Source organism: Odontesthes bonariensis, chromosome 15 (genome assembly GCF_027942865.1).
Source record: "Odontesthes bonariensis isolate fOdoBon6 chromosome 15, fOdoBon6.hap1, whole genome shotgun sequence".
NCBI lineage: Eukaryota > Metazoa > Chordata > Actinopteri > Atheriniformes > Atherinopsidae > Odontesthes > Odontesthes bonariensis.
The window spans coordinates 8592420-8619000 of record NC_134520.1 but is presented as its reverse complement, the minus strand read 5'-3'; the positions used below and the strand labels follow the sequence as shown (position 1 = coordinate 8619000).

At 40.7% G+C, this 26581-nt stretch overlaps 1 protein-coding gene across 1 annotated transcript in view; it reads right to left on the bottom strand.

Annotated features, from left to right (window-relative positions):
- Positions 1-26581, bottom strand: part of LOC142400202 (uncharacterized) — a 106710-nt gene that overhangs the window by 78283 nt on the left and 1846 nt on the right. The window contains exons 2-3 of the mRNA XM_075484921.1: positions 20690-20811; positions 9719-9766 (exon numbers count right to left, since the gene is read on the bottom strand). Of these exons, the coding sequence (XP_075341036.1) occupies positions 9719-9766; positions 20690-20811 (170 nt within the window). The remainder of the gene's footprint in view (positions 1-9718; positions 9767-20689; positions 20812-26581) is intronic.

Sequence of the window (26581 nt, the reverse complement as noted above, 5' to 3'; positions counted from 1 at the left end):
GTAAATTAAATCTTGTTTGCAATCTTATATAACCAAACCACATGCTGGTTATAGTTGCTGTAGTTGCAGCAGAACAAGAAAGTGCTCTGTTTAAAAGTCAAAGTGACATTAAAGCCCAAACCCAATTATTCCCCTTGAACATACCACTTAGCCCTATCCTTCTGTTCTTCACTCTTACAGGTAAGGTGGGCAGCTATTTTTTTTTTGGAGTCAAAGAGAAGTCGTCATCCAGTAGATCCAAACAGCAATAATGTTTACTTTCAGATAACAAGCTTTTGACATAGAAAGTTGCTCCGTTCAATAAGTCACTGAGTCACTGTGTGTCTGCTGTAATGAGATGAAATCGTAACTTTGTACATTTATATGACATTGGATAAAAATATCTATTGTTATAAATGAAATCAGGCTTTGAAAAATTCAGTTTAGTGCCATTTCAGTCAGACTAACATGTTCACATGTATTTTAAAAGTGTAACACCCAGATAATGCAGATGGAGTGTATACTCCCACATGTAGACACGTTTTACTGGTCAGACAGCTCCTGTCCCCCGGCTTTAACCCAGAAGTAACAGAAGCAGCCGGTACAGAAGAATATGATGGTGGTAACAACAGCAGATAACCACAAGAAATAGCATGCATATGATTTATAAAAAATAAATACATATATTTACTTATATGTATATATACACATATACACACACACACATAAATACACACACACACACACACACACACACACACATTTTGAATGTGGATGTGTCCAAACTTTTGACTTTTGGTGTGTGTGTGTGTGCTCTGTGCATGTAATTGTTCTGACTCTTGTTCACAAAGTAAGTTCAGGTTTGCGTGGAAATGGCATTTGTTCATAGGATCATAAACTAAATAAATAATGGTATTTCTTATCTAAACAAATTAACTAAAACATTTTAATTAATTTGTACAAAATGCTGTGTTTCAAAGTTGTATTTTGAGTAAGAGCATTCACTTCCTTGGATCTGAACACCCACATTCATGATTTGAAACTTTGTACTTGACTTGCAACATTCAAAATTGTTGTCAGTTTTGACATCCTGGTCACGTTCTGTTACCTGTGGACCCTTGGATGCGAGAGGCAGGTAACACGAGTCTCATTTGCTTTACAATCCATCACTTGACTGATTGAGCTCGTAAGAGGGAATCAGAGCTTAAGTTAGCTAGGCTAACCAGTCGTATGCTTACTAGACATGCTTGTTTCCATTTTCAAAGATAATGCAAGCTCAAAGGCCCCGACACACAAAACATATGCGAAGAACCAGTGGAAACAAAAGGCCCCTGCTGTGTCTTCTCATGTCACCTGCATCAGGGAAAAAAAGTAGGACTTGAACACACCACAAAGACGATAGCCAATTGTCAACTATGACATGGGAGCTACGCCTGCGCAAAAGAAAAAACTCTCCAGTGCAGGGGGCAGTAATCAATGTATGATATTCAATTAGATAAACTAATCACATAGACAATTAATGTACGTTGGGGCATGCGCTGGACGTCGTAGTCGCGTAGCTCTGCCCACACGCACGATACCCTCTGCGTACATACGAGCACATAATAACCCCAAAGCGGAGGGGTTTTTGAAAATTTCTAGGGGGCGCCACTGAGCCATTTTGCAGCCACCCACACACGATACCCTTTACATACGTACGAGGTCGACAGGGTGGACGTGTGTGGCAAGTTTCATGACCTTGCGATGATGATAAGGCTTTCAAATCACAAACGCCATCACACGATTTTCACCGCCTGGGCACGCCCACACCGTTCAGAGTTTGGAAAAGTTTCTCCATGATTTTTCCCCCCCATGACTTAAGAGTAACCTGGCCAAGTTTGAAGTCTGTAGCATTAAATCTGTCGGACGAGTTCGATCATATGCAAGGCGTGGAATCGGTCAAAAATGGCACCAAAACTCACTTTCCATCCAAAATGGCTGCCTTCCTGTTGACGTGGGATCATGACGGTATGAGACTTTTTTGTGCATCTGGGCATGATGGGGACGATTTTTAAGCATCGTAGGGGGCGCTACAGAGTCAATGAGCGACTCCCAAAAATATAAAGTTTAGATTCTTTCATGTCGTCGACTGGCAGGTGGTGCTTGCAAAATTTCATGAGTTTTCGAGTACCTTTTGGAAAGAATAAGAAAGAAAGAAAGAAAGAAAGAAAGAAAGAAAGAAAGAAAGAAAGAAAGAAAGAAAGAAAGAAAGAAAGAAGAACTCCTACAGATACAATAGGGTCCTTGCAGTTCCACTGCTCGGTCCCTAAAAATGTAAAAAAAAGCAAAGTTTGCATAAAGCCAGTTCGTTATTAGTCTGGCCAGAAAAACAAAGTCACCACCTGGATTTAACTAAGCAAATATGTAAGAGCTTCCCAATGAAAAGTACTGCAGTGATTAATGTGTTCAGCTGCCAACAAGTTACTTAACTCTAAGCTATGCAGTGAGTAGCTTCTCATTTCTCAAACAACCATGTCAGGACACATCAAGTAGTTGTGGAAAAGTTGTTGCTTTGTTTGAGGGGGAGATAGCTAAAACGACTCAAACTGGGCTAAGAACTGTTCTACACATTATCAAAAACTGGAAGAGTTATGGTGAACCATCATCTATGAAGAAGATGTCAGAAATAAAATATTCAATGATTGAAGAGCATTTCTGTATGCACAGTATGAAGAGAACTCAGTGTTGGGACTAAACAGCTGGGAAGGATTGAGAAAACCACTTATCGATGAGGCTCATTTAAAAACATGCTTTAGTTTGCTAGGCAGCTTAAAGATTGGACCCTTGAGCAACGTAAAAAGTTCATGTGGTCTTGTTTCAGAGTGATGGGCGCATCACGGTAGGAAAAGCAGAGGATGAAGTGCTTCACTCATACCGAGTTTCAACCCTACCGGCCTGTGGGGGAAGCGTTATGATCTGAGGCTGTTTCAGTTGGTCAGTTGTAGTTGTTGAGATTATTGAAAAGATGTCATGCCAAATACGTGCCGTAATCAAAGCTAAAGAGGGGTGTTTGAAAAACGTGTTGAATCACCTCAAAATTGAATCTACCAGTAGTTGAAAACAAACTCTGCTTTAGCCTCCGAGTTTCTGTAATCATTAGTTTTCTTTCACTAAGCAAGCTGGAATTATTGGGAGATGGAAAAGTAGGATGTCTCCAGAAAAAAAGGTTAATAAATGTGGTGCTAAATAAACAAACAACTATTTATAACCGTCACATTTCCAACATTGCAACAACCATTTCTCAACATTATTATCATAGTTTCAAATGACTCCTCTGTAGCAGCCTTTAAAGTAATTTTCACCAAACTATTTGCTCACTGTAAGGTATGATGTTCTCCTCTTTCTATCTGAAATAAGTAATGACTTGCAGAACCAGAAGGCTGATAGCTGCCATCTCGACTTGTCAGATGCCACGAATGTTAGTCGTAAACATGGGAATCTTTTCCCATCTTTACCTTAAAAACACTAATGGCTTCCAAATGCCGTGCTGTCATTGAAAATACCCCCTCAGATGGTCAAGTTTAAATGTCTCTTTTCAAGGTTTTCACAAGTGTGGCAGTATCACTTTAGTTTCTATTCAGACAATCAGTTTATATTATTGTTGTGGTGAAGGATATATAGTTAGAGACTGGAATTAAACTACAGAAAGAAGCAGACGCATCTGAGAGAAAACCACTTTCTTTGGGTGTGTGTCCCTTCTTAAAGTAAAAATAGTTCACAGCTTGGATGTGTACACATGCACGGACACACGCACACATACAAACTTAAGCCCTGTATCATTGTCCTGGGAAAGCCACGAGGAGGAATTCCTTTTATGTGTCATCTCCTGTCACAGCACCATCCTCACAGAGGCTTAGTGACATGTGAGAGGCCTCGGCAGAATGTCCTGCTTTTAGTCAAATTAAGTGTCTGGCAGCTGCCGCATTCATCAAAATCAAAGGATAATCTGCTTTCCATATAAAATCAAGTGATGATTAACGTTTTTTTTCACCTAAAGTGGGGGTTTGCAAATGTAAATGAAAGCACCTTTAAGGAGACACTTGAGAGGCACGGGGTGGAGAAGGTTTGCAGAAAGTGTGGAGCTGTGACCGGGTATTTGAAATCATATGAATGTGGCATTAAAATAAAAACCTGCACGTTAAATTTTTGCTGTGTCTCAACTGGTTCCATCATAGTATAACTTTCAGAGGCCACAAATTTTTAAAGTAAGTGTCCATTCATGTTTAAAATTCATGTTTCATGTTCATAAAAATATGTGGAATCTATGTATTTTTATTGCTAGCAAATAAGTAGAGAGTTAATAATTAAAAAAAATAAATCTACATTTTGATACAGATAATAATACAAATATTTCTGATATTATACATTTATCATTTTTTGCATGCTTGTATGTTTTCAGCTATTTGTGAAATAGGTGGGTGCTTTTCAGTCAAAAAGCACGAATAGTCAGCTAGGTGAACAGAGAAGTAAACAATTCAAACGTACATGACATATGATAGCTATGGTAACTTTCTATCAACGACATGCATTGATTTTAACTGAGGTAAGGGCCTCCTACCATACTAACAAGGACACAACCAGAATAAGAGTTGTATGCATCTGCAAACAGTCAGTAAATATGTTTACATGTTTAAATTTAAAGTGATGTCCGTCAGCTTAAGAAAGACTTAGAACGTTATGATGTCACAGTGAAGCTGGCCTTAGACCTTTTGTTTGTGTCATTACTTATCAATCTATCCTTTTCGTTGTAATGAGTTTACTCTTGAGTTGAACTTTGTGCTGACACATAAAACAAAATAATAAATAAATGTTGACTTTTTATTAAACAATTCTTATTAATTAATTTAATAATTTCAAATTTCAGTCATTCTTAACCCTCCATAGCCCAAGGGAACATACACAATACTTCCACTGGTGTTGAAATATCAATTATTATTATATTACCAAAGCTAAAGGACTTCTCTGCAATCTGCCGTATCTTCCCAGGTTGCTAGACTGTTAACAAATTAAACTCATGGCATTGTTGAACTGATATCAAAGCTTTGTGTTGGGAAAATTTAATTAACTATAATGCTTCCAAATAAAAGTGCCACCATACTGGTGGAAAATATGTTTCCCTTTTTTTTTTTTTCAGAATTATTGTTATTTTGCATCATTAAACAAACAGCTTTTCCTCCTGACCTCTTAAGGGCTTCAGGAGGAAGCTGTGAATCTTTTTCCTCTTTCACATTTCCCTTGCGAAGTCTTCTCCACTGGACTCCAATCAGATGGAGCAGGGGTCATTAGGCTGCAATGGACCTCCTTTTCTTTATAATTACACCCTCCTGGATTGATCTAGCACCAGCTAGACCTCTGTTTTTTATGGTAATTAGTCCAGAATGTGAGCTGTCAACATCCAAAAATCGCTCCAGAAGGCCAACAATGCCACAGCAACCCCCACTGTGTTTAACAACAAGCACCTAGCCTCAGCCACTGGAATGCATTAACTTTCTCCTCTCTTTTTTCTTCCCTCGGCGACTGATGTCAAATCCAGGTCCCCCAGAACAAAATCTTAATAATTAACTGGCAAATTTTAACATGATTGCTTCTGACACACCTACTCTGGTAATTATTGCTTTGAGGCCATGTGCTAATGAAATTAATGCATTCATTGCCCCAACAAATTAGCATAACTCACACAAATGGCCCACATTTGAGACCCGGTTGAAAAAGGAAAAACAAAATACAAAAAGAAAAACAGCTACAACAATATGAGAGGACAGAAAATAAAATGTTTGACACGCTGAAATGAAGACTTTGATGATCATGCCAGCCCAAAGTCTTAATGACTAAAACCCCTTAATGTTAACTAAGGGTGATTGCAGCAATGCATTACAGGCTGATAGCAGCGTAGGACCAAATGATTATCACTATCATTAGAGTCATTGCTGATCTACTTATACATCTCTCTGTGGACAAATATTAAATGGCTGTGCCAATGCAGACATTAAAATGTTATTATACTGATTCATTAACTTACTGTAGCAGAGTTAATATCAATATAAGCTAGAAGCTTCCCAACACTTACTCTCTAAATGGTGCAGCAGTCACTCTCCGCGTTCACCAGTCAGGACACTATTCCCTGTTCATGCTCGGGCTCTCAGTGGGACATCTCTCAGACACTTGCTGTCTGGTATTAATAATTGATGACGATGCCACAGGTACAATAGGTGAAGACAAATGCAACAGTCAGTTGAAGATGTTGAAAAAGTGCAAGAAACATCCCCACATAGCTACAAGACGAGCAGAGACAATTGTAGCAACTAAAAATTGTGTTTGCCTGCAGCCAGATGCTGTCAGGGAAACAGAAAATCAATGAAAATGGCCTCTATTTAAACAAAAATGGCTGACATTTTTACAGGCAATGTGCAGGTTAGCGCGACAGCTCATTGTGCTCTTCCCTATCTTCTTCAGATACTGCATATAAAGTTCACCTCCTTTTTTATACAGCAAACTAAGTCCTGTGCTGGATTTTCAAAAATGTAAAAGCACAGGGTGAATGCATCGTTTTCTTCAGCAAGAGAGTCTCAAATGAGTAATGTGCAGTATGCAACTGTATGGACAGCTAATGCTAGCTCGCCTCCCTTATTTGGATAAAATGTCTTGAATACAACAGGAGCTTCCAATGACTAACGGTTCAAAATTTAAAGTGAAGTGTCAATTCTCCCTTTGATATTTGGTCAAAAGTTAATTTTTTTGATCAGCTTTCAATTTGCTATTTTTAAGGCCAGTGAGAACGAGACGTGAGGGAAAATGAGCATTTTTACATAAGAGCAGATGTCATTCTCAAATCATTCAATTAAGAGGCCACAACATCATCATTAGGAGGAAGGAGGGCATTTGGACGGCCCAGTCAGGCCCAGTCAGGCCCAGCCAGGCCCAGTCAGGCCTAGCCAGGCCCAGCCAGGCCCAGTCAGGCCCAGCCAGGCCCAGCCAGGCCCAGTCAGGTCCAGTCAGGCCCAGTCAGGTCCAGTCAGGTCCAGTCAGGCCCTGCCAGGCCCAGCCAGGCCCAGCCAGGTCCAGTCAGGCCCAGTCAGGTCCAGTCAGGCCCTGCCAGGCCCAGCCAGGCCCAGCCAGGTCCAGTCAGGCCCAGTCAGGTCCAGTCAGGCCCTGCCAGGCCCAGCCAGGCCCAGCCAGGTCCAGTCAGGCCCAGTCAGGCCCAGTCAGGCCCTGCCAGGCCCAGCCAGGCCCAGCCAGGTCCAGTCAGGCCCAATCAGGTCCAGTCAGGCCCTGCCAGGCCCAGTCAGGTCCAGTCAGGCCCAGCTCTTTCCACCATGCACCACAGTGACAGTCAATAACACCACATTTTTACCAAAACTCTTCTGTCACTTCCTTGTTGGGTTTAGACAATAACATTACCTATTTAGGATGAGTAAAAGATTTTTTCTTACTAAACTGTCACAACAATGTTGTGCTTCAAGAACAAAAAGACCAGATGGAAAGACAACAACAAAATGCCTGTGTGACTACAGGGACAAATAACCGCTTTGGTGATCAATTGGCTTCATTAGTTGACCTCAAAACTCACTTAAAATGTCCATTCCTAATATAACCACAGCCTGTTACAACAACTTGTTGTCACCTCCTGGTTGCTTTAAGGAATAACAACACTTCGGGTTATAAAATGATCATAGTTAGGACAAAAATTATTTCCTAAAAAAAAAAAAAAATCCAAAATTCTTTGTTCTTTGTTCTTTCCACAGCATGATCATCACTTTTTTTTTTACCTTAATCTATCTCTAGACCCCTTCAGTGTGTTTTAGACCAACCAAAAGATTCTCAGTGGGGGGTGTGTCTCCATGATTGACAGCTGTTTGGCTTAAAGCCATGGACACATGTCTCTACCTCTGTATGGGATTTATGCATATGAACATGGCAGTTTACTGTGATTTGTTGCTTTAATAAGAAGTTTCGCAGTAAGATTGTCATGTTACCAGTCTTTCAAACTCGACGCCGGAAAAATACTCAATATTCAGTATAATTTTTGATACCACAGGGGGGAAAAATGACACACAGATTCTCAATTCCTCCTGGTGTTTCATAGAATATATGACAATGATTAAGAAAAAGGAAAAAGAACAGAAAAAGAAATCTGGGGTTTATTTCCAAGTTGAACTGCCGTTAAGTGGTCTCAGCACTTCTGGTCTCAGAAGTTCTTTGAATGATAAAAACACTTGTAATTTTGTTTCCTACTGGCAACCGCCGCCAACTTAGTGTTATCCACTCAAAATGTGTTCAGCTGCCCATGAGAGGAGGGGCTGTATGTCTGAAAATACTGTTGATACAGGTACCTTTACAAATGAGAATCTGCTCAGATACAATATTTTGGTATAGATTCGTATCACATTATCTATCTTTGACAACCCTATGTTGCAAAAAAAAACTTTGCTAAATGGTACTTTGAGGGACTGCTGGGACTTTTTCAGTTTTCAAGTCTGTGTTTTGAGGATAACTGAATCAGTTAATGTTAGAGCAAGAATACAGTGCACTAATCTATGGGGAGAAAGTAGTTAAATAGTTTGTTAGCTAGAATGAAAGGCTTGCCTAACAACTAAAGAGGAGGGAGAATAGGAATGGCAACAATTAATCACATGACAAGCTACAGTATTTTGACTGGCTAGCACTTCTGAAAAGTTACATTGTTCACTGGAAGCAAAGGGCTAAAACTCCCTCATACCTCTGTTAGCACATTCATGATATTCTCCATTCAAAGTTAAAGTGAAGCAAGGCTACTGAGATGTGTGCGTGCGCATCCTGACAGAAGCCCTAACCCAGAATTACGGAAAGTTAGTCTTTGACCCTGAGTGGAAACTAGCACGCAGCCCTGAATGAATAACAACAATCACTTGAGACTTCTTTACACTGTAAATATGTGTGTCCATGATTTCATGTTTAAACTATCTCAAACTCCCGAAAGGTTGTCGTTAAAGTTACTGTAGCATTCTTCTCCACAGAATGAATCCCTGCCATGCATATACATATGAAACGGACAGTCGACCCGCCACGGCAGAGCTAACAATGAATAAAACACTCAGCGGCCAGCTTGTGATGCTCTGACCCACGGCGCAAGCATGAATACGAGCAACACATCAACAGCATCCGTCCTAATTGGAGATGGTTAGTAATGTGACCACCTTATCCAGCATGCAGCCCCATCTGTGTCGAAACATGAGCTCCACTATTTCATAGGAATAAACTCACAAACACACGACTCGATGGATAATTTGCATTGGGAATGTAACACAGAAAAGCATGATTAATTTCTGCTCCTGAAATGAATACAGATTCTGTCATTACATGGCTTGTATCCTCTGCCAAATATTGTAATGTTTCACCCTCCTTTTTCAACTGCAAGTCTTCTGCTGCAATAATAAGGAATAAAAGACAGCTTACAGCTCATAAGCAACACAACTGCTGGTAAATCAGCTAAATCACAGAGCAAAACAAAGAGCTGATTGCTCATTAGTATTATGGATCTGCTCTAGTTAAAGCTGTTTTGCAAGATGCAGACACTGCTTAATGGTTTAAATGGTGTTTGTTTAAATGCTCACCACTTCCATTTCACACAGTAAAGATTAAAAGAATGAGACATCATCAAATATCTCATTCAATTTTTATAACAACCCCCTTTCTCAAACCAGACACACATCAATACACTTACCTTGGCCTTGCAGATGATGCATCGCAGCCTGTCTTCACTTCCACATCCCTGCAAGAAAACAATGTTCAAAAGTAATTAAGAGACAACCAGGGATCAAAACAGCAGCTCCAAAGCCCAACTTGTCTGCAGGTTGACATGAAAGAGTTACAAATCATTTGTTTGTGTTTTGATCAAAAAACTAATTATATTTGTTTGGTGGTTTTTAACCCAAATGTGTGTTGCTTGTAATAAAGCTAATTTAATTACATTGTTAAAAGCCAGCATAGTTCAGTAGCCTTGAGGAACAAAAACAACATTTAGAAACAAGACAGGAAATGAGGAAAACAACAAAAATGCAAGAAAACCAAAACACAACTAAAAAGAAAATACAACATTTCAGAGAAAACATTGTTTTCCATTTCGTGCTTGTGTTTTGTACCTCAGGGACACAGCAGTCACATACATAACAAGCGTTCTCTGTTGCAAACAGAAACATTAAACCAAAATAGCACTTTGACAAAAATCTTCTTATTGAAGATCCTGAAAACAATAAAAGTATTTGTACAAACAAATCCACGGCCAAAAGACATGACACGCAGAAGACCATTTTGATGGATGCTAATGGCACATAATTACAGAACGCTACTATTAGGCAGTGTGATTTTATAAAGAGGACCACTGCCCCTGGCGCTGTGGCCTGATTGCTGGGAGTGCTGGGCTAATGAATATAAAGCAGGTCTGTTTGCAATGATGAGAATTATCAACCCATGAGAGAGGAAGGGTGAAGAAGGTGGGGGGAGAAAGCTTAACTTACGATTCACACCGCTCGCAATTAAAAGAGAACAGGCAGGCAGGCAACACATTCACCACATAGGAAAAACATATCTAATATATTCTGTCAGTGTTTAAACTCTGTTTGTCTCTTTATATTTTTTCATCTCCTTACACTTTCCCTCTCACCTGCATCAGTGCTTTATTTAGCACCTCTGCATCACTTCTTTCTTCCATGTACTTCATTTCAGATGAGTGGGATAACAAGCTCTGAAGTGCATCAGCAGAGTGAAGCCAGATGCAAGTATATTCATCCATTTGCTTCTAGGCCTTTATGAAAATGATGGTACACACTTGAGTATTGTGCTTTCTCCAGCTTGTCGTCGGCCTGGGCAGTGAGGCACACCAGGCCCTGCTCGGCCGGTGTGGTACGAGCCATACAGTCCTCCCATGCCCTTGTACTTTAAGCTGCCAGGGGTTTCACCGCTCCAGGAATGCACTCCCTATAATGAGGGTCAGGGGTCAAAGTGCTATAGCGCCTGGAGGCCGGGATCTCCCAGGCACACTCAGTCACTGACTCTGTCTCTATATTTAAATCCTGCCTCAGGACATGTTTTTCAAAGGGCATCTCCTAACTAGTTCCTGGTTACTAATTAGTTTTGTGCCATGCTATTTGTCTTTGGGAACCTGAACAATAAAAAAAAGGGGTGGTAATGGTGGGGGGCAATTGAGGCGGTCTAAAAAAAGACAGCATATGTTTTGCTTCGGTGTCGACCATATTCTTTCAGATAGTCCTCTGCTGCAAACATGCTGATGTATGTATCATCAACTGAAATCAACACCAGCTCTGTTTTGTTTTGTTGAATTCATAAGTGGCAAATTGGTGCAATGCTGTTGTCACTGGAATTAAATAAGGATGTAGAATTTTTTTCAACCGCTTTCAAGGGTGGTAACTGCTCGTGCTATCACTCCCAGCTGGCTTGCTCTCTCGCAAGTCAAATCATTATTGGATTACATTTTCTGGTTTCATAAAATGCGGTTAAGAGGCACTTTGGACATATGTGCACGACCTGCTTTCCAGAGATGGCTATCAGAGCAAAAGTGACAGGTCAATTGCTGATTTCTGTTCCATAAAAGGGAATGGGGCTCCCTACCCTGAGCACTCTAAAAGGTCACATGCTCTCTCTGTCTGTCTGCTTCTCTCACACACACATATATGAAAAAGTAGTTTGGTATCATCAGCACACGCTCTCAGCTGAGAACAGGGCTCTGTGTGTGTGTGTGTGTGTGTGTGTGTGTGTGTGTGTGTGTGTGTGTGTTTGCGCCTGCTTCACGAACCGTTGTGTGTGTCTGTATATAATTGTATAGTGGGAAGACACACACTTAATGGAAGTGGCTCTTCACTCTGACAGCTGGGTGGTGCAGATGAAAGGTCTACTGTAGAATGCTGTTCGCCACTTGTGGAATATCCAGAGAAAACCAAAGCTCACAGGAGTGGAGTGGACAGCACAACAGCGACACACATTGTTTTCTTTTAAAACAAACTGATTGGTGTGCAGCGTAGCAACTTAAAAGCATATTCTTACACAGAATATACACAAATGGAAGCAACTTGTCAAAAGAACAGACCTGACATGGTTTATCTGCTCAAAGCAGTGCTTCCATGGTATTTCTGACATATGTTGATTTGAGTTTCCAGAACAGTCCAAACTTAATTTCTGATATAACTTCACGTTACCATATAATTAGTAAAATACAACAATCCTAATTTTGTTCACATTTCATGACTGTCATTACCCCAATTTACCAAATGTTTCTACTAGGCTATGATCTGGTTAATACTATATATTTAAATACAATTACTAAATTATTACTCCTTCATTATATAACTATTACCCCAGTATAACCATCTTATTACTGAAATAGAATAGAAGCTTTATTGTCATTATATGCGCCATATAATGAGGTGACGGGAGCAAACTCGTTGTGCTTAAAAAATATAAAATATATACAAGACATACAAATGGTGAACATAAGTCTCAATATAATTATAAAAAGTTAGAAACAGTTTAAATAATTAAAGAATAGGAATAATAGCAGCTTATGAATGTCATATTAAAGAAAGTGACTCAGAGGTGTTTTTTGCGCTAAAAAAATAGGTCCTATGTGTCTCACAGATTATAATATTCTGACAGCTGTTAGAGCTACAAGAGAACGACTGAAGCATAACAGCAAGACGGAACAGTTTGTAGAAAAAAAGAGTTTATCGTAGAAAGAATTTGGTGAAGATCCAGACAGAAGGTAAGAGTCTCCACAGAAAAGGAAAGGTGAGACATTACTTGTTTGAATTTTTAATCAATCCAAGGAATGACCCAGTATAATCCGAAACAGCAATGATACTCTTCCCACTGCGACAAGAGGCAACTGAATCCTTGACGGTAGGCACTGGCTGTGGTGAATGGAGCCTTAGCCATTGGAGCATGAGCAAACAGGTAAATTACAAAGGTAAGTTGTCCACAGGAGACAAGATTGCAGGAGTTCGAATGGCTTTCTAGGTGATCGGAGGAAGCTGAGGATCACAAGGATACGGAGGTAAGTATCTTCTCAAACATATCTCAGAATTATCTTGGAGGTGACCTGATTACCACTTGGAAGACGTAGACAATCTGCAGAAGACTGGCTCCTGCAAGTCCTTAAGTAGGGCTCCTGATGGGATTAGATGGGACACAGGTGTGGAAACAGGAGCTGGCCAGACTCTACCCAGGAAAGCTCTGCAGACTGCTCAGCTCAACCTCAGAAACCGCCAAAAACACCACAGCCAGGCATAATCATGACCAGTATGATATTATTGGCTATTCAGTTTTCTTGTCCTTGTCCTTTTCTTGTCCTTAACTGGTTCAGGTCCTACTTAGAAGGCCGGAGTTATTTTGTTACAATTGTCAGCTATGAATCTGAGCGAGTGGCAATGACTTGTGGAGTCCCCCGGGGGTCAATTCTTGGACCTCTTCTGTTTAACTTGTATATGCTCCCTTTGGGTCAGATATTACAGAACTTTAACATCAATTATCACAGTTGTGCAGACGATACACAACTTTATGTGTCTCTGTCACTAGACGACTGCAGCCCAGCAGACGTACTGTGTCAGTGTCTGGAAGAAATAAACACCTGGATGAGAGAGAATTTTCTACAATTAAATGAAGACAAAACTAAGATCATTCTGTTTGGTAGCAAAGAGAAGAGGGTCAGCGTTGGTAAATATCTTGAGGCTCGGGCCCTTACAATCACTGACCAAGTTCGTAACCTCGGAGTGTTGATAGACTCAGATCTGACTTTCAGCAGCCACATCAAAGCTGTCACCAAGGCAGCTTTTTACCATCTCAGAAACATCAACAGAATTAAAGGTTTCCTCTCCCAAAAAGACCAGGAGAAACTCATCCATGCATTCATCTCCAGTAGACTCGATTACTGTAATGCTCTTTCAACTGGACTTCCCAAAAAGAGCATTAAACATCTGCAGCTCATCCAGAACGCTGCTGCAAGAGTTTTAACCCGGACTAAAAGATCTGACCACATCACACCAAAATCTTGTGTAAAATCTTTACACTGGCTTCCAGTCAGTCACAGAATAGATTTTAAAAGCCTGCTGATGGTTTACAAATCCCAGAACGGTTTAGGCCCAAAATACATCTGTGATATGTTCAGAGAATATAAACCCAGCAGAGCTCTTAGATCCAAGGACTCAGGTCAGCTGGTCCAGTCCAGAGTCCAGACTAAACATGGAGAAGCAGCATTTAGCTGTTATGCTGCCAACAAGTGGAACAAACTGCCAGTGGAGATTAAACTTTCACCAAATGGAGACATTTTTAAATCAAGGTTAAAAACATTTCTTTTCTCATGTGTCTATGCATGAAATCTGCACGCTATCTTTTAACTTATCTTGACTGTTGCTTGTTTTTAAATTAATTTAAATTATATTATTTGTTTCTCTTTATATTCTTTTATGTATTTTTAATGCTTCTTCCACTCCCTGCTGCAATGCTTTTATTTTATGTAAAGCACTTTGAATTGTTTGTACATGAAATGTGCTATACAAATAAATTTGATTTGATTTGATTTGATGTGTGGCCCATGAAAAGAAGCTGTTTGTGAGTCTTGATGTGCGAGATTTAATTGACATGTAGTGTCTGCCCGAGGGCAACAGGTCAAATAGGTGGTGCGCTGGATGGGAGGGGTCACGGAGGATGGAGCTGGTCGTTGTGATTCAAAGCTGGCCAGTTGTTCTAAGGAAGAAAGGGAGCGGCCCAAACTTTTTTTGAAACAGAATTTACAATCTGCTGAAGGGTTTTCTTGTTTGCTGCCAAGCTCCCGGCATACCAACCCATTATAGTTGGTGAGTACGCTCTCGATAGAGAGCTTTTGTTCCAGTTGGTTTCTCCTGAGGATTTTCAGAAAATACAGTCGCTGCTTGGCTTTCTTTATCATCGCCTCTGTGTTGGTCAACCAGGAGAGATCCTCTGAGACAGTAGCCGCATTCGGACAGAGAAGTTCTAAGAACGCAATTCTAAGAGCTGTGCACCTCGAATTTCGTTCTATGAACTGCTCTTTCCCAGGGGAAGTGTTTCATTTTGCATTTGTACATGAGTCGGGACCTTGATAAGGACTGATGCGACGCAACCGTCTGCGACAGTGACGTGTTACTTTAGCACCACACTCAACAACAACACAACTAAAAAAAACAAAACTAGAAGCTAATATGGAGAGCGAGGAGGCCACCATGTTCATGGTCTGCATGATGGTGATATTAATCATGGACGATCACATCGGGCGTCTAATATTGAGGCTGGAAGAGCACACAGAGAGAGTCAGGATCGAGCGCAGGCGATGCTTCTTCGTTTCATGAAGGAAGGAGAGCAGAGCGCCGCAGACAAAGGAGACGACGTGTAAGTTTAACTCATTAAACATGCGCCGGTTGTGTCCGTGTCGTATGAGTAAACATTTCAGACGTTATTCTACTGTTTACGTTGAGCAGATTAGGAACCACAAGAAGTGGAAATGAGGAAGCGGAAATCTGACAAGGGGCGTAGCTACCAACCACCAAACACCTAGGTCATATGTGTTCCTATGGAAGGTTCCTACAGTGGGAATGCGACACCCAGGACATTGTGGGAGGACACCCTCTCCACACTCGCTGTTCACGAGGAGGGGGGCATAGTCTCTTCTGACTCTCGTATAGTCTATGATGACCTTAGTTTTATGGGTGTTCAGCAAAAGATTGTTTGCTGAACACCACACTGCCAGCTGCTGGACCTCCTCGCTGTACCCAGACTCATCACCCCCTGTGATGAGTCCAACTACTTTGGTCTCATCTGCAAACTTTAGGAGATGGTTGGAGGCTGTACAGTCTTAGGTGTACAGGAGTGAGCTCAGCACACAGGGTTCACTACCTTGAGCTCACATCTTTATTTGATGTTCCTATAAAATCAGTGAGGTGCCACTATAGGCCAGAGGGGTGTCTATCAGTCTGTTTACAAGCAAAGAAACTGTTTAATTCCTCTGCAAGGGAAGCATCAGAGTTGGAGGGTTGAGTGGTGCTTCCCCTGTAGTTGGTGATGTGGACTGCACATTAGATGCTCTTCTATTTGTCTTTTGTATAAAGTTTTTGAAGCTTTGATACCTGTTTTTAGGAGATTGCGTGCTGATCTCTGTCCCCTGACCTGAAGGCTGTGTTCCGTTCTCTGATGAGAAGCTGCAGTTCTCTGGTCATCCAAGGCTTCTGATTCTGGAAAACCCTGATGCATATTTTAACAGAGACACTAACAGTGTTTGTGAATTCCTCCAAATCCTGACTCTCCAGCTGACTCCAGTCAGAGTTGCTGAAGCAGTCCTGCAGCTGAGAGAGGGCACCTTCAGGCCAGGTGTTGATTCTTTTTGTTGTGGGGCTGTGTTTCCTTCTGAGGGGGACGTATTCTGGGAGAAGATGCAGTGCATGATTGTCTGACTGTCCTACATGGCTCTGTGGCCCTGCTTTATAAGCATGTTAATGTTACAATATACATGATACAGTAATTTCTTTCTCCTGGTGCATTTGTTATATTGTGTAAAACTGGGAAGGACATATTTCAAACATGCTTGATTGAACTCTCTAGCTATGATGTGAACCCCGTCATAATAAGCTCTTTGTTGTTCGTTGATGGTGGAGTGAAGGTGGGATTGGGCTAGGCTAATATTAGCATAAGAAGGTATGTAGACAGCTGTGACAATGGCTACAGTTAGCTCCCTTGGCAGATGGCCTGCTAGAGCTTATACATCTGTTGTGCAGTAGTTATGATATGATATGGCTCTGCGAGCACCAGTCTTTGCTGATATAGACCACCCCCTTTGCTCTGGCATGAGTTGCTTCTGCAGTCCTGTCGGTGAAGAGTTCGACTAGTTAGCTTCACCGCAAGAATAGTGGGATGAAGCCAAGATTCAGTGATAACAATCACACAACAGTTTTTGCAGGGCTCTCAAGTCTCACGCAATGAGCGTGAGACACACGCATTTCAACAAGTTCACACGCTCACACGCCACACATGCCATTTCTCACGCTGAGAAATGATCAACTTCGTCGCACAGAAATTCTAATGGCCGATACTATAAACGAGTCAATGGCAGGTTACTGTGCGCTCGTACAGCTCAGAACTATAGCTCTTGTACAGCTGTCTTGATTTAGCAACCCATCGGCAAATCACAAAATAGAATTTCTCAGCCAATCAGAAAACAGAATTTCTTGTTGCCGGGTGTGAAATAGCTTTCAGCTGCAAGCACGCGTCCCATGAATGCACAGCGGACATAGCCTATTAGGCCGATTTCAGACCAGAGCGTGGCGTGGCGGCAGCGAAACGACGGCAGTCTTACGCCGGTTATCAGGCGGTGTGTTCAACTTGGCTTTTCACACCGGACAGTCCGCGGGCGCGGTAGTTCCGCTCCAGCCCTGTCTCCAAATCCCACAGACTATGTATTTAACTGCGCATATAGATGCAATAACAATAATAATAATAAAATAATAATAATAATAATAATAGTAGCTTTAGGCCTACAAGTTGCTCGTTGTTGTTTTCTAAGAGGGGGTTGGGGGAGGTGTCTCTGAGACAGAAGCTATCTGGCCACTGTTGAAAACGCCGACAGTTATCACCAGAGACTTGTTCAGCAAAATGGATAAGTTTTGTCTTTGCCTCTCCGAGTTGACTATTTTATAACTCCGCAGTGAAGTTTTACATTATTGGTTTATTATTGTTGATAACTTCATTTCAGCGTGTTTACTTCGACAGAAGAAGAGCAGCAGCGCTCCTTAAAACCGGTGGGTGGTCATCACCGTTTCAATAAAAAGTTCGAAGACATGAATACATAGCTGGTTTAATTTCCCCATTCATTTCAACGAGACACCGCCGGCCGCTGCCGTCCAAATTCCGCTCGAGTTCTATTTTCCAAAAGCAGCGCGGGACGGAGGCGTCTCCGCGCCGCTACCGCCCGACTACCGCCGTGTCGGTGTGCAAGGACAGATCTGTTTCCATGTATTTTCACCTCCGCCGGTGAAAATCGCTTCCGTTCCGCCACGCTTTGCCGCCCTGGTCTGAAATGGCCCTCATATCTTCATTTATTTGAATCTTTTATTAGTTACTATAGTTTTCCTACTCCTTGTAAAAGACCAATACCTGCCGATTAAAGTGTTCGTTGGAGTAGTAGACCTAAATATTCAGCACACACCCTTTGACATGAGCAACTTAATGAAAAATGAAAAATATGTAGGAGTGTAATTAGGCTTCCATGGTTAATTTTTTTCAAAGGTGACTGGTATGAACAGATTCCCAATAAGGCTATCTACAATTGCCAAACTGGTATTAGTTCTGCCGCACTGAAATGCTGATGCAGAGAGGGTTTTTTCCATGGTGGGGCTCAATAAAACCAAGACCAGGAACACTTTGTTTCTGAATGGAACTCTGTCATCCATCATGACTGTGAAAATGGCTGACATTGAGCCACAGTGCTTTAAATGGGAGCCCCCAATATCAGTCATCAAGCAACAAAATCTGCCACAAACATAAACAAACACACACAGAGAGGGACTGCTCAAGGGGCCCATTTGGGGTTATGTTTGTTTTTCTTAATTTAATTTGTCTGTTTTTTTTGTTTGTTAAGACTTTGCATACCTAAAACATATTATTTTAAAATATAGCAGAATTTAGTGTAAAAGTGAAGATTTGTGATTTTGGTATAAATAAAACAATTTCTTTGTTCTTTAAGTAGCTAGTTTATGGCGATGGGATACTGCAAGGGACCCCCCCCCCAAAAAAAAACCCCGAAAGAAACCCCCCCACGCACATGGCCCGGCCCCTGCCCCGCCCGAATCTCACTCCAAGCAAACTTGAAAACTTGAGAGCCCTGGTTTTTGGTAGCCATCCGTAGCTCCGGCTCATCCATTTTGGGACCAGTAGATCTAACGTTAGTCAAAAAGAGGCTGGGGAGCGGTGGTTTGTGGGTCCTTTCTTAGCCTGGCTAGCAGGCCTGCTCTGCATCGGCACTTTTGCTTCGTCACTCTGTGCTGTCTTCGTCGCTTGATGTGGCCAACAATCCGGTGGGATCCTGGTGGTCGGGTGGGATCGCAAGGAGTGTTGTATGCAGGGCTCTAATTTAACACCAGCCAACCGGCCAAATGCTGGTGAAATTTCAATTTGGCTGGTAGAAAAGACCAACTTACTAGACACTTTAACCCATTAGTGAGTGTGCGTTTGGCTGGTAAGATTAACATCTACTAGCCATTTTGGCTGGTGATGAAAAAAGTTAATTTAGAGCCCTGGTTGTATGACTGCGGAAATCGGGTTGTAACAACAGAACTGCTCTGGATACCAATGTTGATCAGGTCTTGACAGCTGTATATTATACATATATAACACTGTAAAATAAAAGTGCACAAGATGGAAAGTAGACGTAAAAAGCACAAAACGACAGAGCATGAAGCCACTGTGTCTGCGCACGCCGCCATGTCGAGAACAGCTCGACTAGTCTGTATATAAAATATTCAATAAAATAAAGAAAAAGATCATTTACCATGATTTAGAAATAACTTCAGCTATTCCAACAGATCTAGAAAACATCACAGCTGATGGGAACTGAGGAATAGTTTTTTTTTCACTTCAGACATTTTAGCCTATGACAGCAGGAATAACATTAAACATTACTGCATTCTATTCTGGTGAACTTGTTCCAGGATACTTGGCAGTTTATTGTCACAACTTACAGAGAAAGCTTGTGGAACAAAGAGAATTTCCTCCTGTGGGTCAAAATGCCATAAAAAAAAGGTGTAAAGGGAGAAAATTCACTCATTTGAGTCCTTTACTTTTCAGGCATCAGAACCAGCATTTGTAGAAGCATAATGTGACTGCTGCTCTAAGGAGGCAGTTGGACAGTTATCACATTAAGGTATAAAAATGAACAGTGCATCACTAAATCTGCCCAAAGAAAGTAAGAAGCTTCTAAAGTGCACTTTCATGTCATATGACATCAGAAGTCATTGCATCCAGAGGAGGTTCATTACCTCTGTCAGATGCTAAATTTACATTTTCACATCAACACACCTCTGCACCCACTTTTTAGAATTTATTTCACGGAAAAGACACGGTAGTAATAAGACGTTCTTTGGTAAGAATTAATGGTAGAAGAGGAAATTAACACGAGCAGCAATAAGAATCATTCTTGAACAGAACAAGAAATGTACCCCCGCCTTTGAAAAGTTACATTTTAACAACTAAAAAGAGGATGAAGAAACTTTTGGATGTGTTTAGAGGAAAAACACCACCTCACTAACTACTATATTAGTACAACTGCTGGTTCAAGGAGGACTACAGATGTTAATGAGCTGTTCTGCAGTAGGTGACAGGTGTCGGGTGCATGATAGCCTCCTGGATCTCTGCCAGTCTATTATCAGTGTCTGAGCCTCTGATGCGTTATCATTGTTAGCAACCCTCATTAAAAGTAATTGCTATTGCTATTTGAAATGTAGCTCATTAGGCTGCAATGTTTTGTCTCAATAAGGAATTCTAAGGAGGCAAACGCATTTATTCACTATTAGAAATCCAGCACAGATGTGTCCCCCTTCACATTTTGACAAGTGGCTGATGAAGAAAAACAGCCAGGCTGAAATTAAAAAAAATCAATGCTCCATACATGCAAAGTCTCTCTTACCCTCTGGATCCATTCAGATAGACACACGTGATGGGCAAGTAAATTCTTGCAGTCACAGAAATTCTTCAGTGGGTTGCCGGTTTTAACTTCACCATCCCTGCATATAAAGCACTCTGACGTCTCTGTCGAAGAACAGGAGAAGATAGAGGTTATGAATGGCTTCATTCCAAATCAAAGGCTATTCCTCGATTTTTGGTAAGATCCATATCAAATAGTCTCCCAAGTAGGCTGCTGCCTTTTCCCTATTACACCATTAAATACACACACTTTACAGTTCCCCTGAGCATTACACATTTATTTTGTTCCCAGCGGGGATGTGGCAAAGTGAATCAGGGCTTAAAAGTGATTGCAATAGGCTGACATTACTCACAATAAAACACGGTGCCCCAGCAAAAGGAATTTTACCTTTGAGTCTCATCATTTGACTAATTTTGCCATCATTAGTGTTATTTTTGATTATGACAGACACCTATTTTTAATTCAAGCTTAAAAATATATAAGTAACAGCCTGTGCAGAAAAATGTAATTGCAAACCAAAGTATTTTTTAACAATTTTGTAATCAAAGGATGAAAGGATAAAGCTTTTCGTGGTAATTTTACACAACTGCTGCACCATATGTCTGATTGTTAATCAGACATACTCTGACATTTTAGATACCGGAAAACCACAGGGACAAAATCATAGACTATATAAAAGAGGGACATAAACATAAGGCTTGGGACATGAAGCCAATGTTCACCCTCTCGCACCACCTTTTTTTGCAAAAATAGTCACTTCTGGCTGTAAGAAGACCAAAGCTGTGGCCAAATGGTCTTTGCTGCCAAGGAAGTTTCCTAACTAAGCCACATGACCTGGAAGTAAGTAGCAGTCATCATACGAGCTGGTCTAATTCTCTGAAAACTTAAAGGAAAGAAGCTTCAGTGCTTCCTTTATTATCTCCTTTAGAATATTTATCCTTCAGCACATAACACTGAAGCTTACAAATTACCCCTACCATTTTTCCTGAAAGGAGAAGTTTGATTTTTTTTAAACCTGGACCTTATTTCTGGCACAAAATACGTTCATCTACTCACCGAGTAGTATCGAGTATTGATACCGAGTATCTTTGGACGATATTTCCATATTTAGGGGCATCGGCCGATGCCCCCGTTCACTCCCGTTATATGGATATACGCGGATCTAAATATCGTCCAAATGACGCCAACTTTCATCAAACTTTGTAATCCACTGTTGCTGTTTTTCTTTCCTAAAATGCAATTGGCCTCACTAGAGTGGTGTAAAAAGATCTGGAGTCTCAGCAGAAAACTGGATTTGGCTGTAAGGCTGTTTTCTGCCGAGACTACGAGAGTGTTTAGTGAACTGAATATTTTCATCAAAGCAGAGTCGTAGTTTGTTCGCGGTAATGGACTCAACAGTAAACTCCTACTCCAGTGAATGTGTGGGGAGAAGAAAAAAAAGGCTCTCCTGTTTTCTGGGTGGGGATGTTTTAAATATTTTTTTTTATGCAAATACCTGTCCGTATTTTTTATTGCATTTTTATGCTGAAGTTTTTACAGGTGGTACAGACTTTTGTAGCAGGGTGGTTCTGCATGTCAGTACATCATCAGGTGGTTTCAGAGAGTTACATGGTTCTGTAAAAGCACTCAGAAAACAATACAGCAGTGTATACATATTAGAAAATGTATTTTGTACTTTTTATTTATTTTTAAAAGTAAGTACTTCAGTATTTTAACTTGAGTAAAATTTGGACTGAGCAACTTTTACTTGTAGTTGAGATTTGACCATGAGTGTCAATGAGTTTCAATACTTTGACTCAAGTACTGGAGTTGAGTACTTTGTCCACAACTGTAGAGAACATATATCTAATCATATGACTGCTTGATTTAAAGCTAACATATCTCATAGCATTGCAACTGAGATTGTACTTCAAGTTGTTTTATGTGAAATGAAAATGTTTAGTAAGAAAACAAAACTACAGAGGAATTGAGTTAAGCCAAATGCAAGTGTAACTACTACACATGTTTTTGTCTCGTACAGATTATATTGTTAACAGATAACACAAAGCGGTAATATTTACACGATAAAGCAAGACAACCATTGTGATGGAAACTAGCTGAACCCTTATCTAACTTCAGTGGCAAGAAAAGTCTGGCTCTCTGCAGCTTTCACAATGTTAACCAACTTGAAGCTAACTTTGCAGTGTGGGCAGGTAACATGCATCAGTCATAAGGAGGAGTGAGTCCGAAACAAAACAAGCAGGGGTCATAAAACCAAATCAGTGGCCTCAGATCTCAATTTTGCAAAAAAAACTCTACTGAGCTGAACTACTCTACAGAGCCAGGTGATCGTTTTCTTACTGTGTGTGTTTGTGTTTGTGTGTGTGTGTGTGTGTGAGAGAGAGAGAGAGAGAGAGAGAGAGAGTGACAGCTCTACATTCTACATAATGTTCTATTTATGAACTAAAAAAAAAAAAAAATATATATATATATATATATATATATATATATATATATATATATATATGTGTGTATATACAGCAGTTCTAAGTGCCACATACTGTGCCATTCATCCTGATTTTTGTCCCCGTAACCTTTAATGGTCAAGTATGTATGAGATTATACACAAAGGAAACCTTTTCTTTATTTACACCAGATATTTAAATGCAGTGTTTGCCTGAATGATAATATCTGATCATCTGGGTCATGTGCTCTTGGTATAAAATTATGTTATACTGATTGTGCCCAATAATTCTAATCTGACACGCTATGTAAATCCCAGGTAAAGAAAAACAATGCTGCTGTTTGGGCTTTATTGAGTTTTTTTTCCTTTGGCGTAAAATGTTGCAATTTTACTGAAAATGCTCCAAAATGACTACGATTAACACTCTCATTTCCTTTTGACGATACAAAGATGTATCTCACAAGGTGACGTACACCAATCAGACATAACAATATGACTACCTGCCTAATTTAGAGTGTGCTCTCCTCATCCTGCCAAGTCAAGGAAGGCCAAAGAGCATCTGAAGGTGTCCTGGAGTGTTTTGTACCACAACCTTAGAAAAAGGATCCTTTGGGCCCTGTGGGTTGTGGGGGAGGGTCTTGTGTATTGGGCTTGCTTCGTACGGATTCTATCAGATCCCTTCATATTGGTATCTGGAGAGTTTACAGGTAATGGGAACTGCTATGACATTTTTTATTTGACTAGTTTTAGATGGGGGAAGAAAATTGCTCTCTTCATGACCACTTTCTGAGTTGCTTTTAGCTAAGCTCGAATGTCAAGCTTTTGGTTTTCATTCTCCAAACTGAGAGCACTGTGGCTACTCACTAGTACACCACAAATTGAAATATACCTTTAAAGAATGCCTAATGTCCTGCCAAGAAATGATCGTTAATTTAGGAGTGGGAATACATCACGAGTGAGATGTAACATGTGGTCCTAGCTGACGTTACCCACATGGTTCATCTGTTTTTTTCTGCTTCATTGTGCTGCAATCAGCACATCTGATTTAACAGTAAACTTTGCCAATAATTGTTTTCAGCACAGATTCCCAAGAAGCAGCTTTGAAGTTAAATATTGGACAGTATAGCTAGAAGCCAGATTTACTGGTTTCATCCCATAAAAACTCTGGGAGACAGCAGATAGGACTCACTGTCATCGGTGTATGGTGGATGAACTGCTGCCTCAGAAGCTCCTGTCTCTTCTGGGCTTCTTGTTGAACTGCATTGCTTCAGGTGAAAAACTATCTTCAGATGAAAAATGTTTTAATCAAAGGCTGGGTTTTTAATGGAAGCCATCACAATCTGTGTAAGCAGATTTTATTACTGACCAGGCATATATCTCTCTCAGCTTTAATGTGTTAGAGACAAGCTGTGAAAAATATTTCAACTTTTTTTTTTGTTTAGTTCTAAATCTGGCATTCTGAGATGAATGTGTGAATATTGCTTTTCCTCCCTCTTCCTGACACCAACCACCTGGAGTTCAAATTCCAATGAGGCACTTCCAACATACTACAGTGTCAAAATTCATATGTTTGCTTGTTTTGATGTCTGCCCATCTAACTTAATATGAAGTTTAGTTGGTTTTGAGTCATTGTCAGAATAACGTTGTATGTGTTGAGGAGTTAGGAAAAAAATAGTGGAGCAACGTAGGGACATACCTATAGAGAATGACAGTCTATCTAACTGGGAAATGTGCAGGTTTCAGCAGCCTGACCTAAAATATTTGCAAAGCTACTGTGATGGCAGGTTATCCAATTATACCCAGAAGTCCCTTTTAATGTTTCACTCCCCTGAATCTGTGCTGCTTTTACAATCATTATGGCAAGCCCTGAGGCACTTCTGCAACTAAATAACAGCCCTGCTGCTGAGAAAATAACTAGAAAACAACATTACAACAGAGATGTAAACATGCGGCATGTCAATCGTAGTCGGGCTGACATGCCGGCGTGATCTGTGACTCCCATAATTAACTGTCAGCAGTGTCAGTGTTCGGCAGTGTTTCACACAAAGGAGAATGCTCGACTAACTGGCTGAAGTCTCCCGCTCTGCACGATTTAACAGCTAACAAAACTTCCTCTGTGCAGCAGCAACAGCAGCTCCAGGCTGCACTCTTTCCACAGAGTTATCGCTGATGAGACTGTACCAACACCAACTCTGTCAAGAGCTCTGTTTATGCTACTCGACTGTCTGGACTTGGTTTTAGTTGCAGGCACGTGTCAGTGACTTTCTCTAATTTACTACAGCTTCTGAGAATCACACTAATCACAGGATGGAAGATGGCACAAGCATAGAAGGCCTCATCTCAACAGATGCACGCACACTGTGCAGGGTCATTTGATGTATTTGGAAAACTGTACAGTGCAGTAAAAAGTAAACAAGTGAGAAAAATGCCAAAATTGGATCATTTAATTGTCTGTTGCGTTGCTAATGACCTCATTAACAAAAGAATGATGGGAAATCAGCATGGTTTTGGAAAGGACCTGCCTGTGTGACAGCCATCTGGCTACAAAGGGGGGGGCGGGATTAGGGGACTTGCAAGTTGACACCAAACACTAGACAGAAGCAGGAATTACTGTTTTACCAACTAAACTTTTCATGCTCAGCTAACTTTTTTGATGTTTGACAAGATTAAACTCACAAATTATAGAAAGCAGTGGGGCCTTACTTGCACCTTTTCTGTGTCACAGGAATGACTCAAAGCTTCCAAAATCCCAGTCAGTCTCTCTATCCACTGCAAACCTCTTGTCATGATAAGAAAATTCTAAATAAATGGTACATGAACACAAAAGCAGGATTCATTTGGAGTTTCACAGAATCTAAATACTGGGAGTCATAGTTTCGACTTTTTTAATGAATCTGTTGGATTCCACATCTACTCTGCAGTTGTGATCTATAAGAAATCTTTCATATTGAGCTTAGTCCAACACTTATTTACCATATTTGTTATGGGAAAATAAATCATTGTGGTGACTTGCCTTGTTCATATACAAAACAGATGTAAAACCTAGGGTCCTTCTGATGTAAGACAGCAACTTTGCCCAAATGTGAAATCAAATTCCAGAATCTCTAGCATGATATCTCATGTGCAGCTTTTATCATTTCAGCAATGCAGGATGACACTGATACAATAGAAACACTTTCATGTTACTTGGCTTTCCCCATGGCTGGTTGTGGATTTGCCTCTTTAGGTTAGCGTGTGAGTTGATGTAGCTTGCAAAGCGATATTGTGGGTCAATTATTGCTCACACTTTTTAAGAATGTGGTGCATATAAGAATGTTAGTAAGGCACCTGTGTGTGGAAGCCAGCAGCATCTCCAACCATTGCAATGATTGCTAAATTAACTTTGAGCGATGAAATCAATCTAAAGGAACTCATCCATTCATGGATGACTT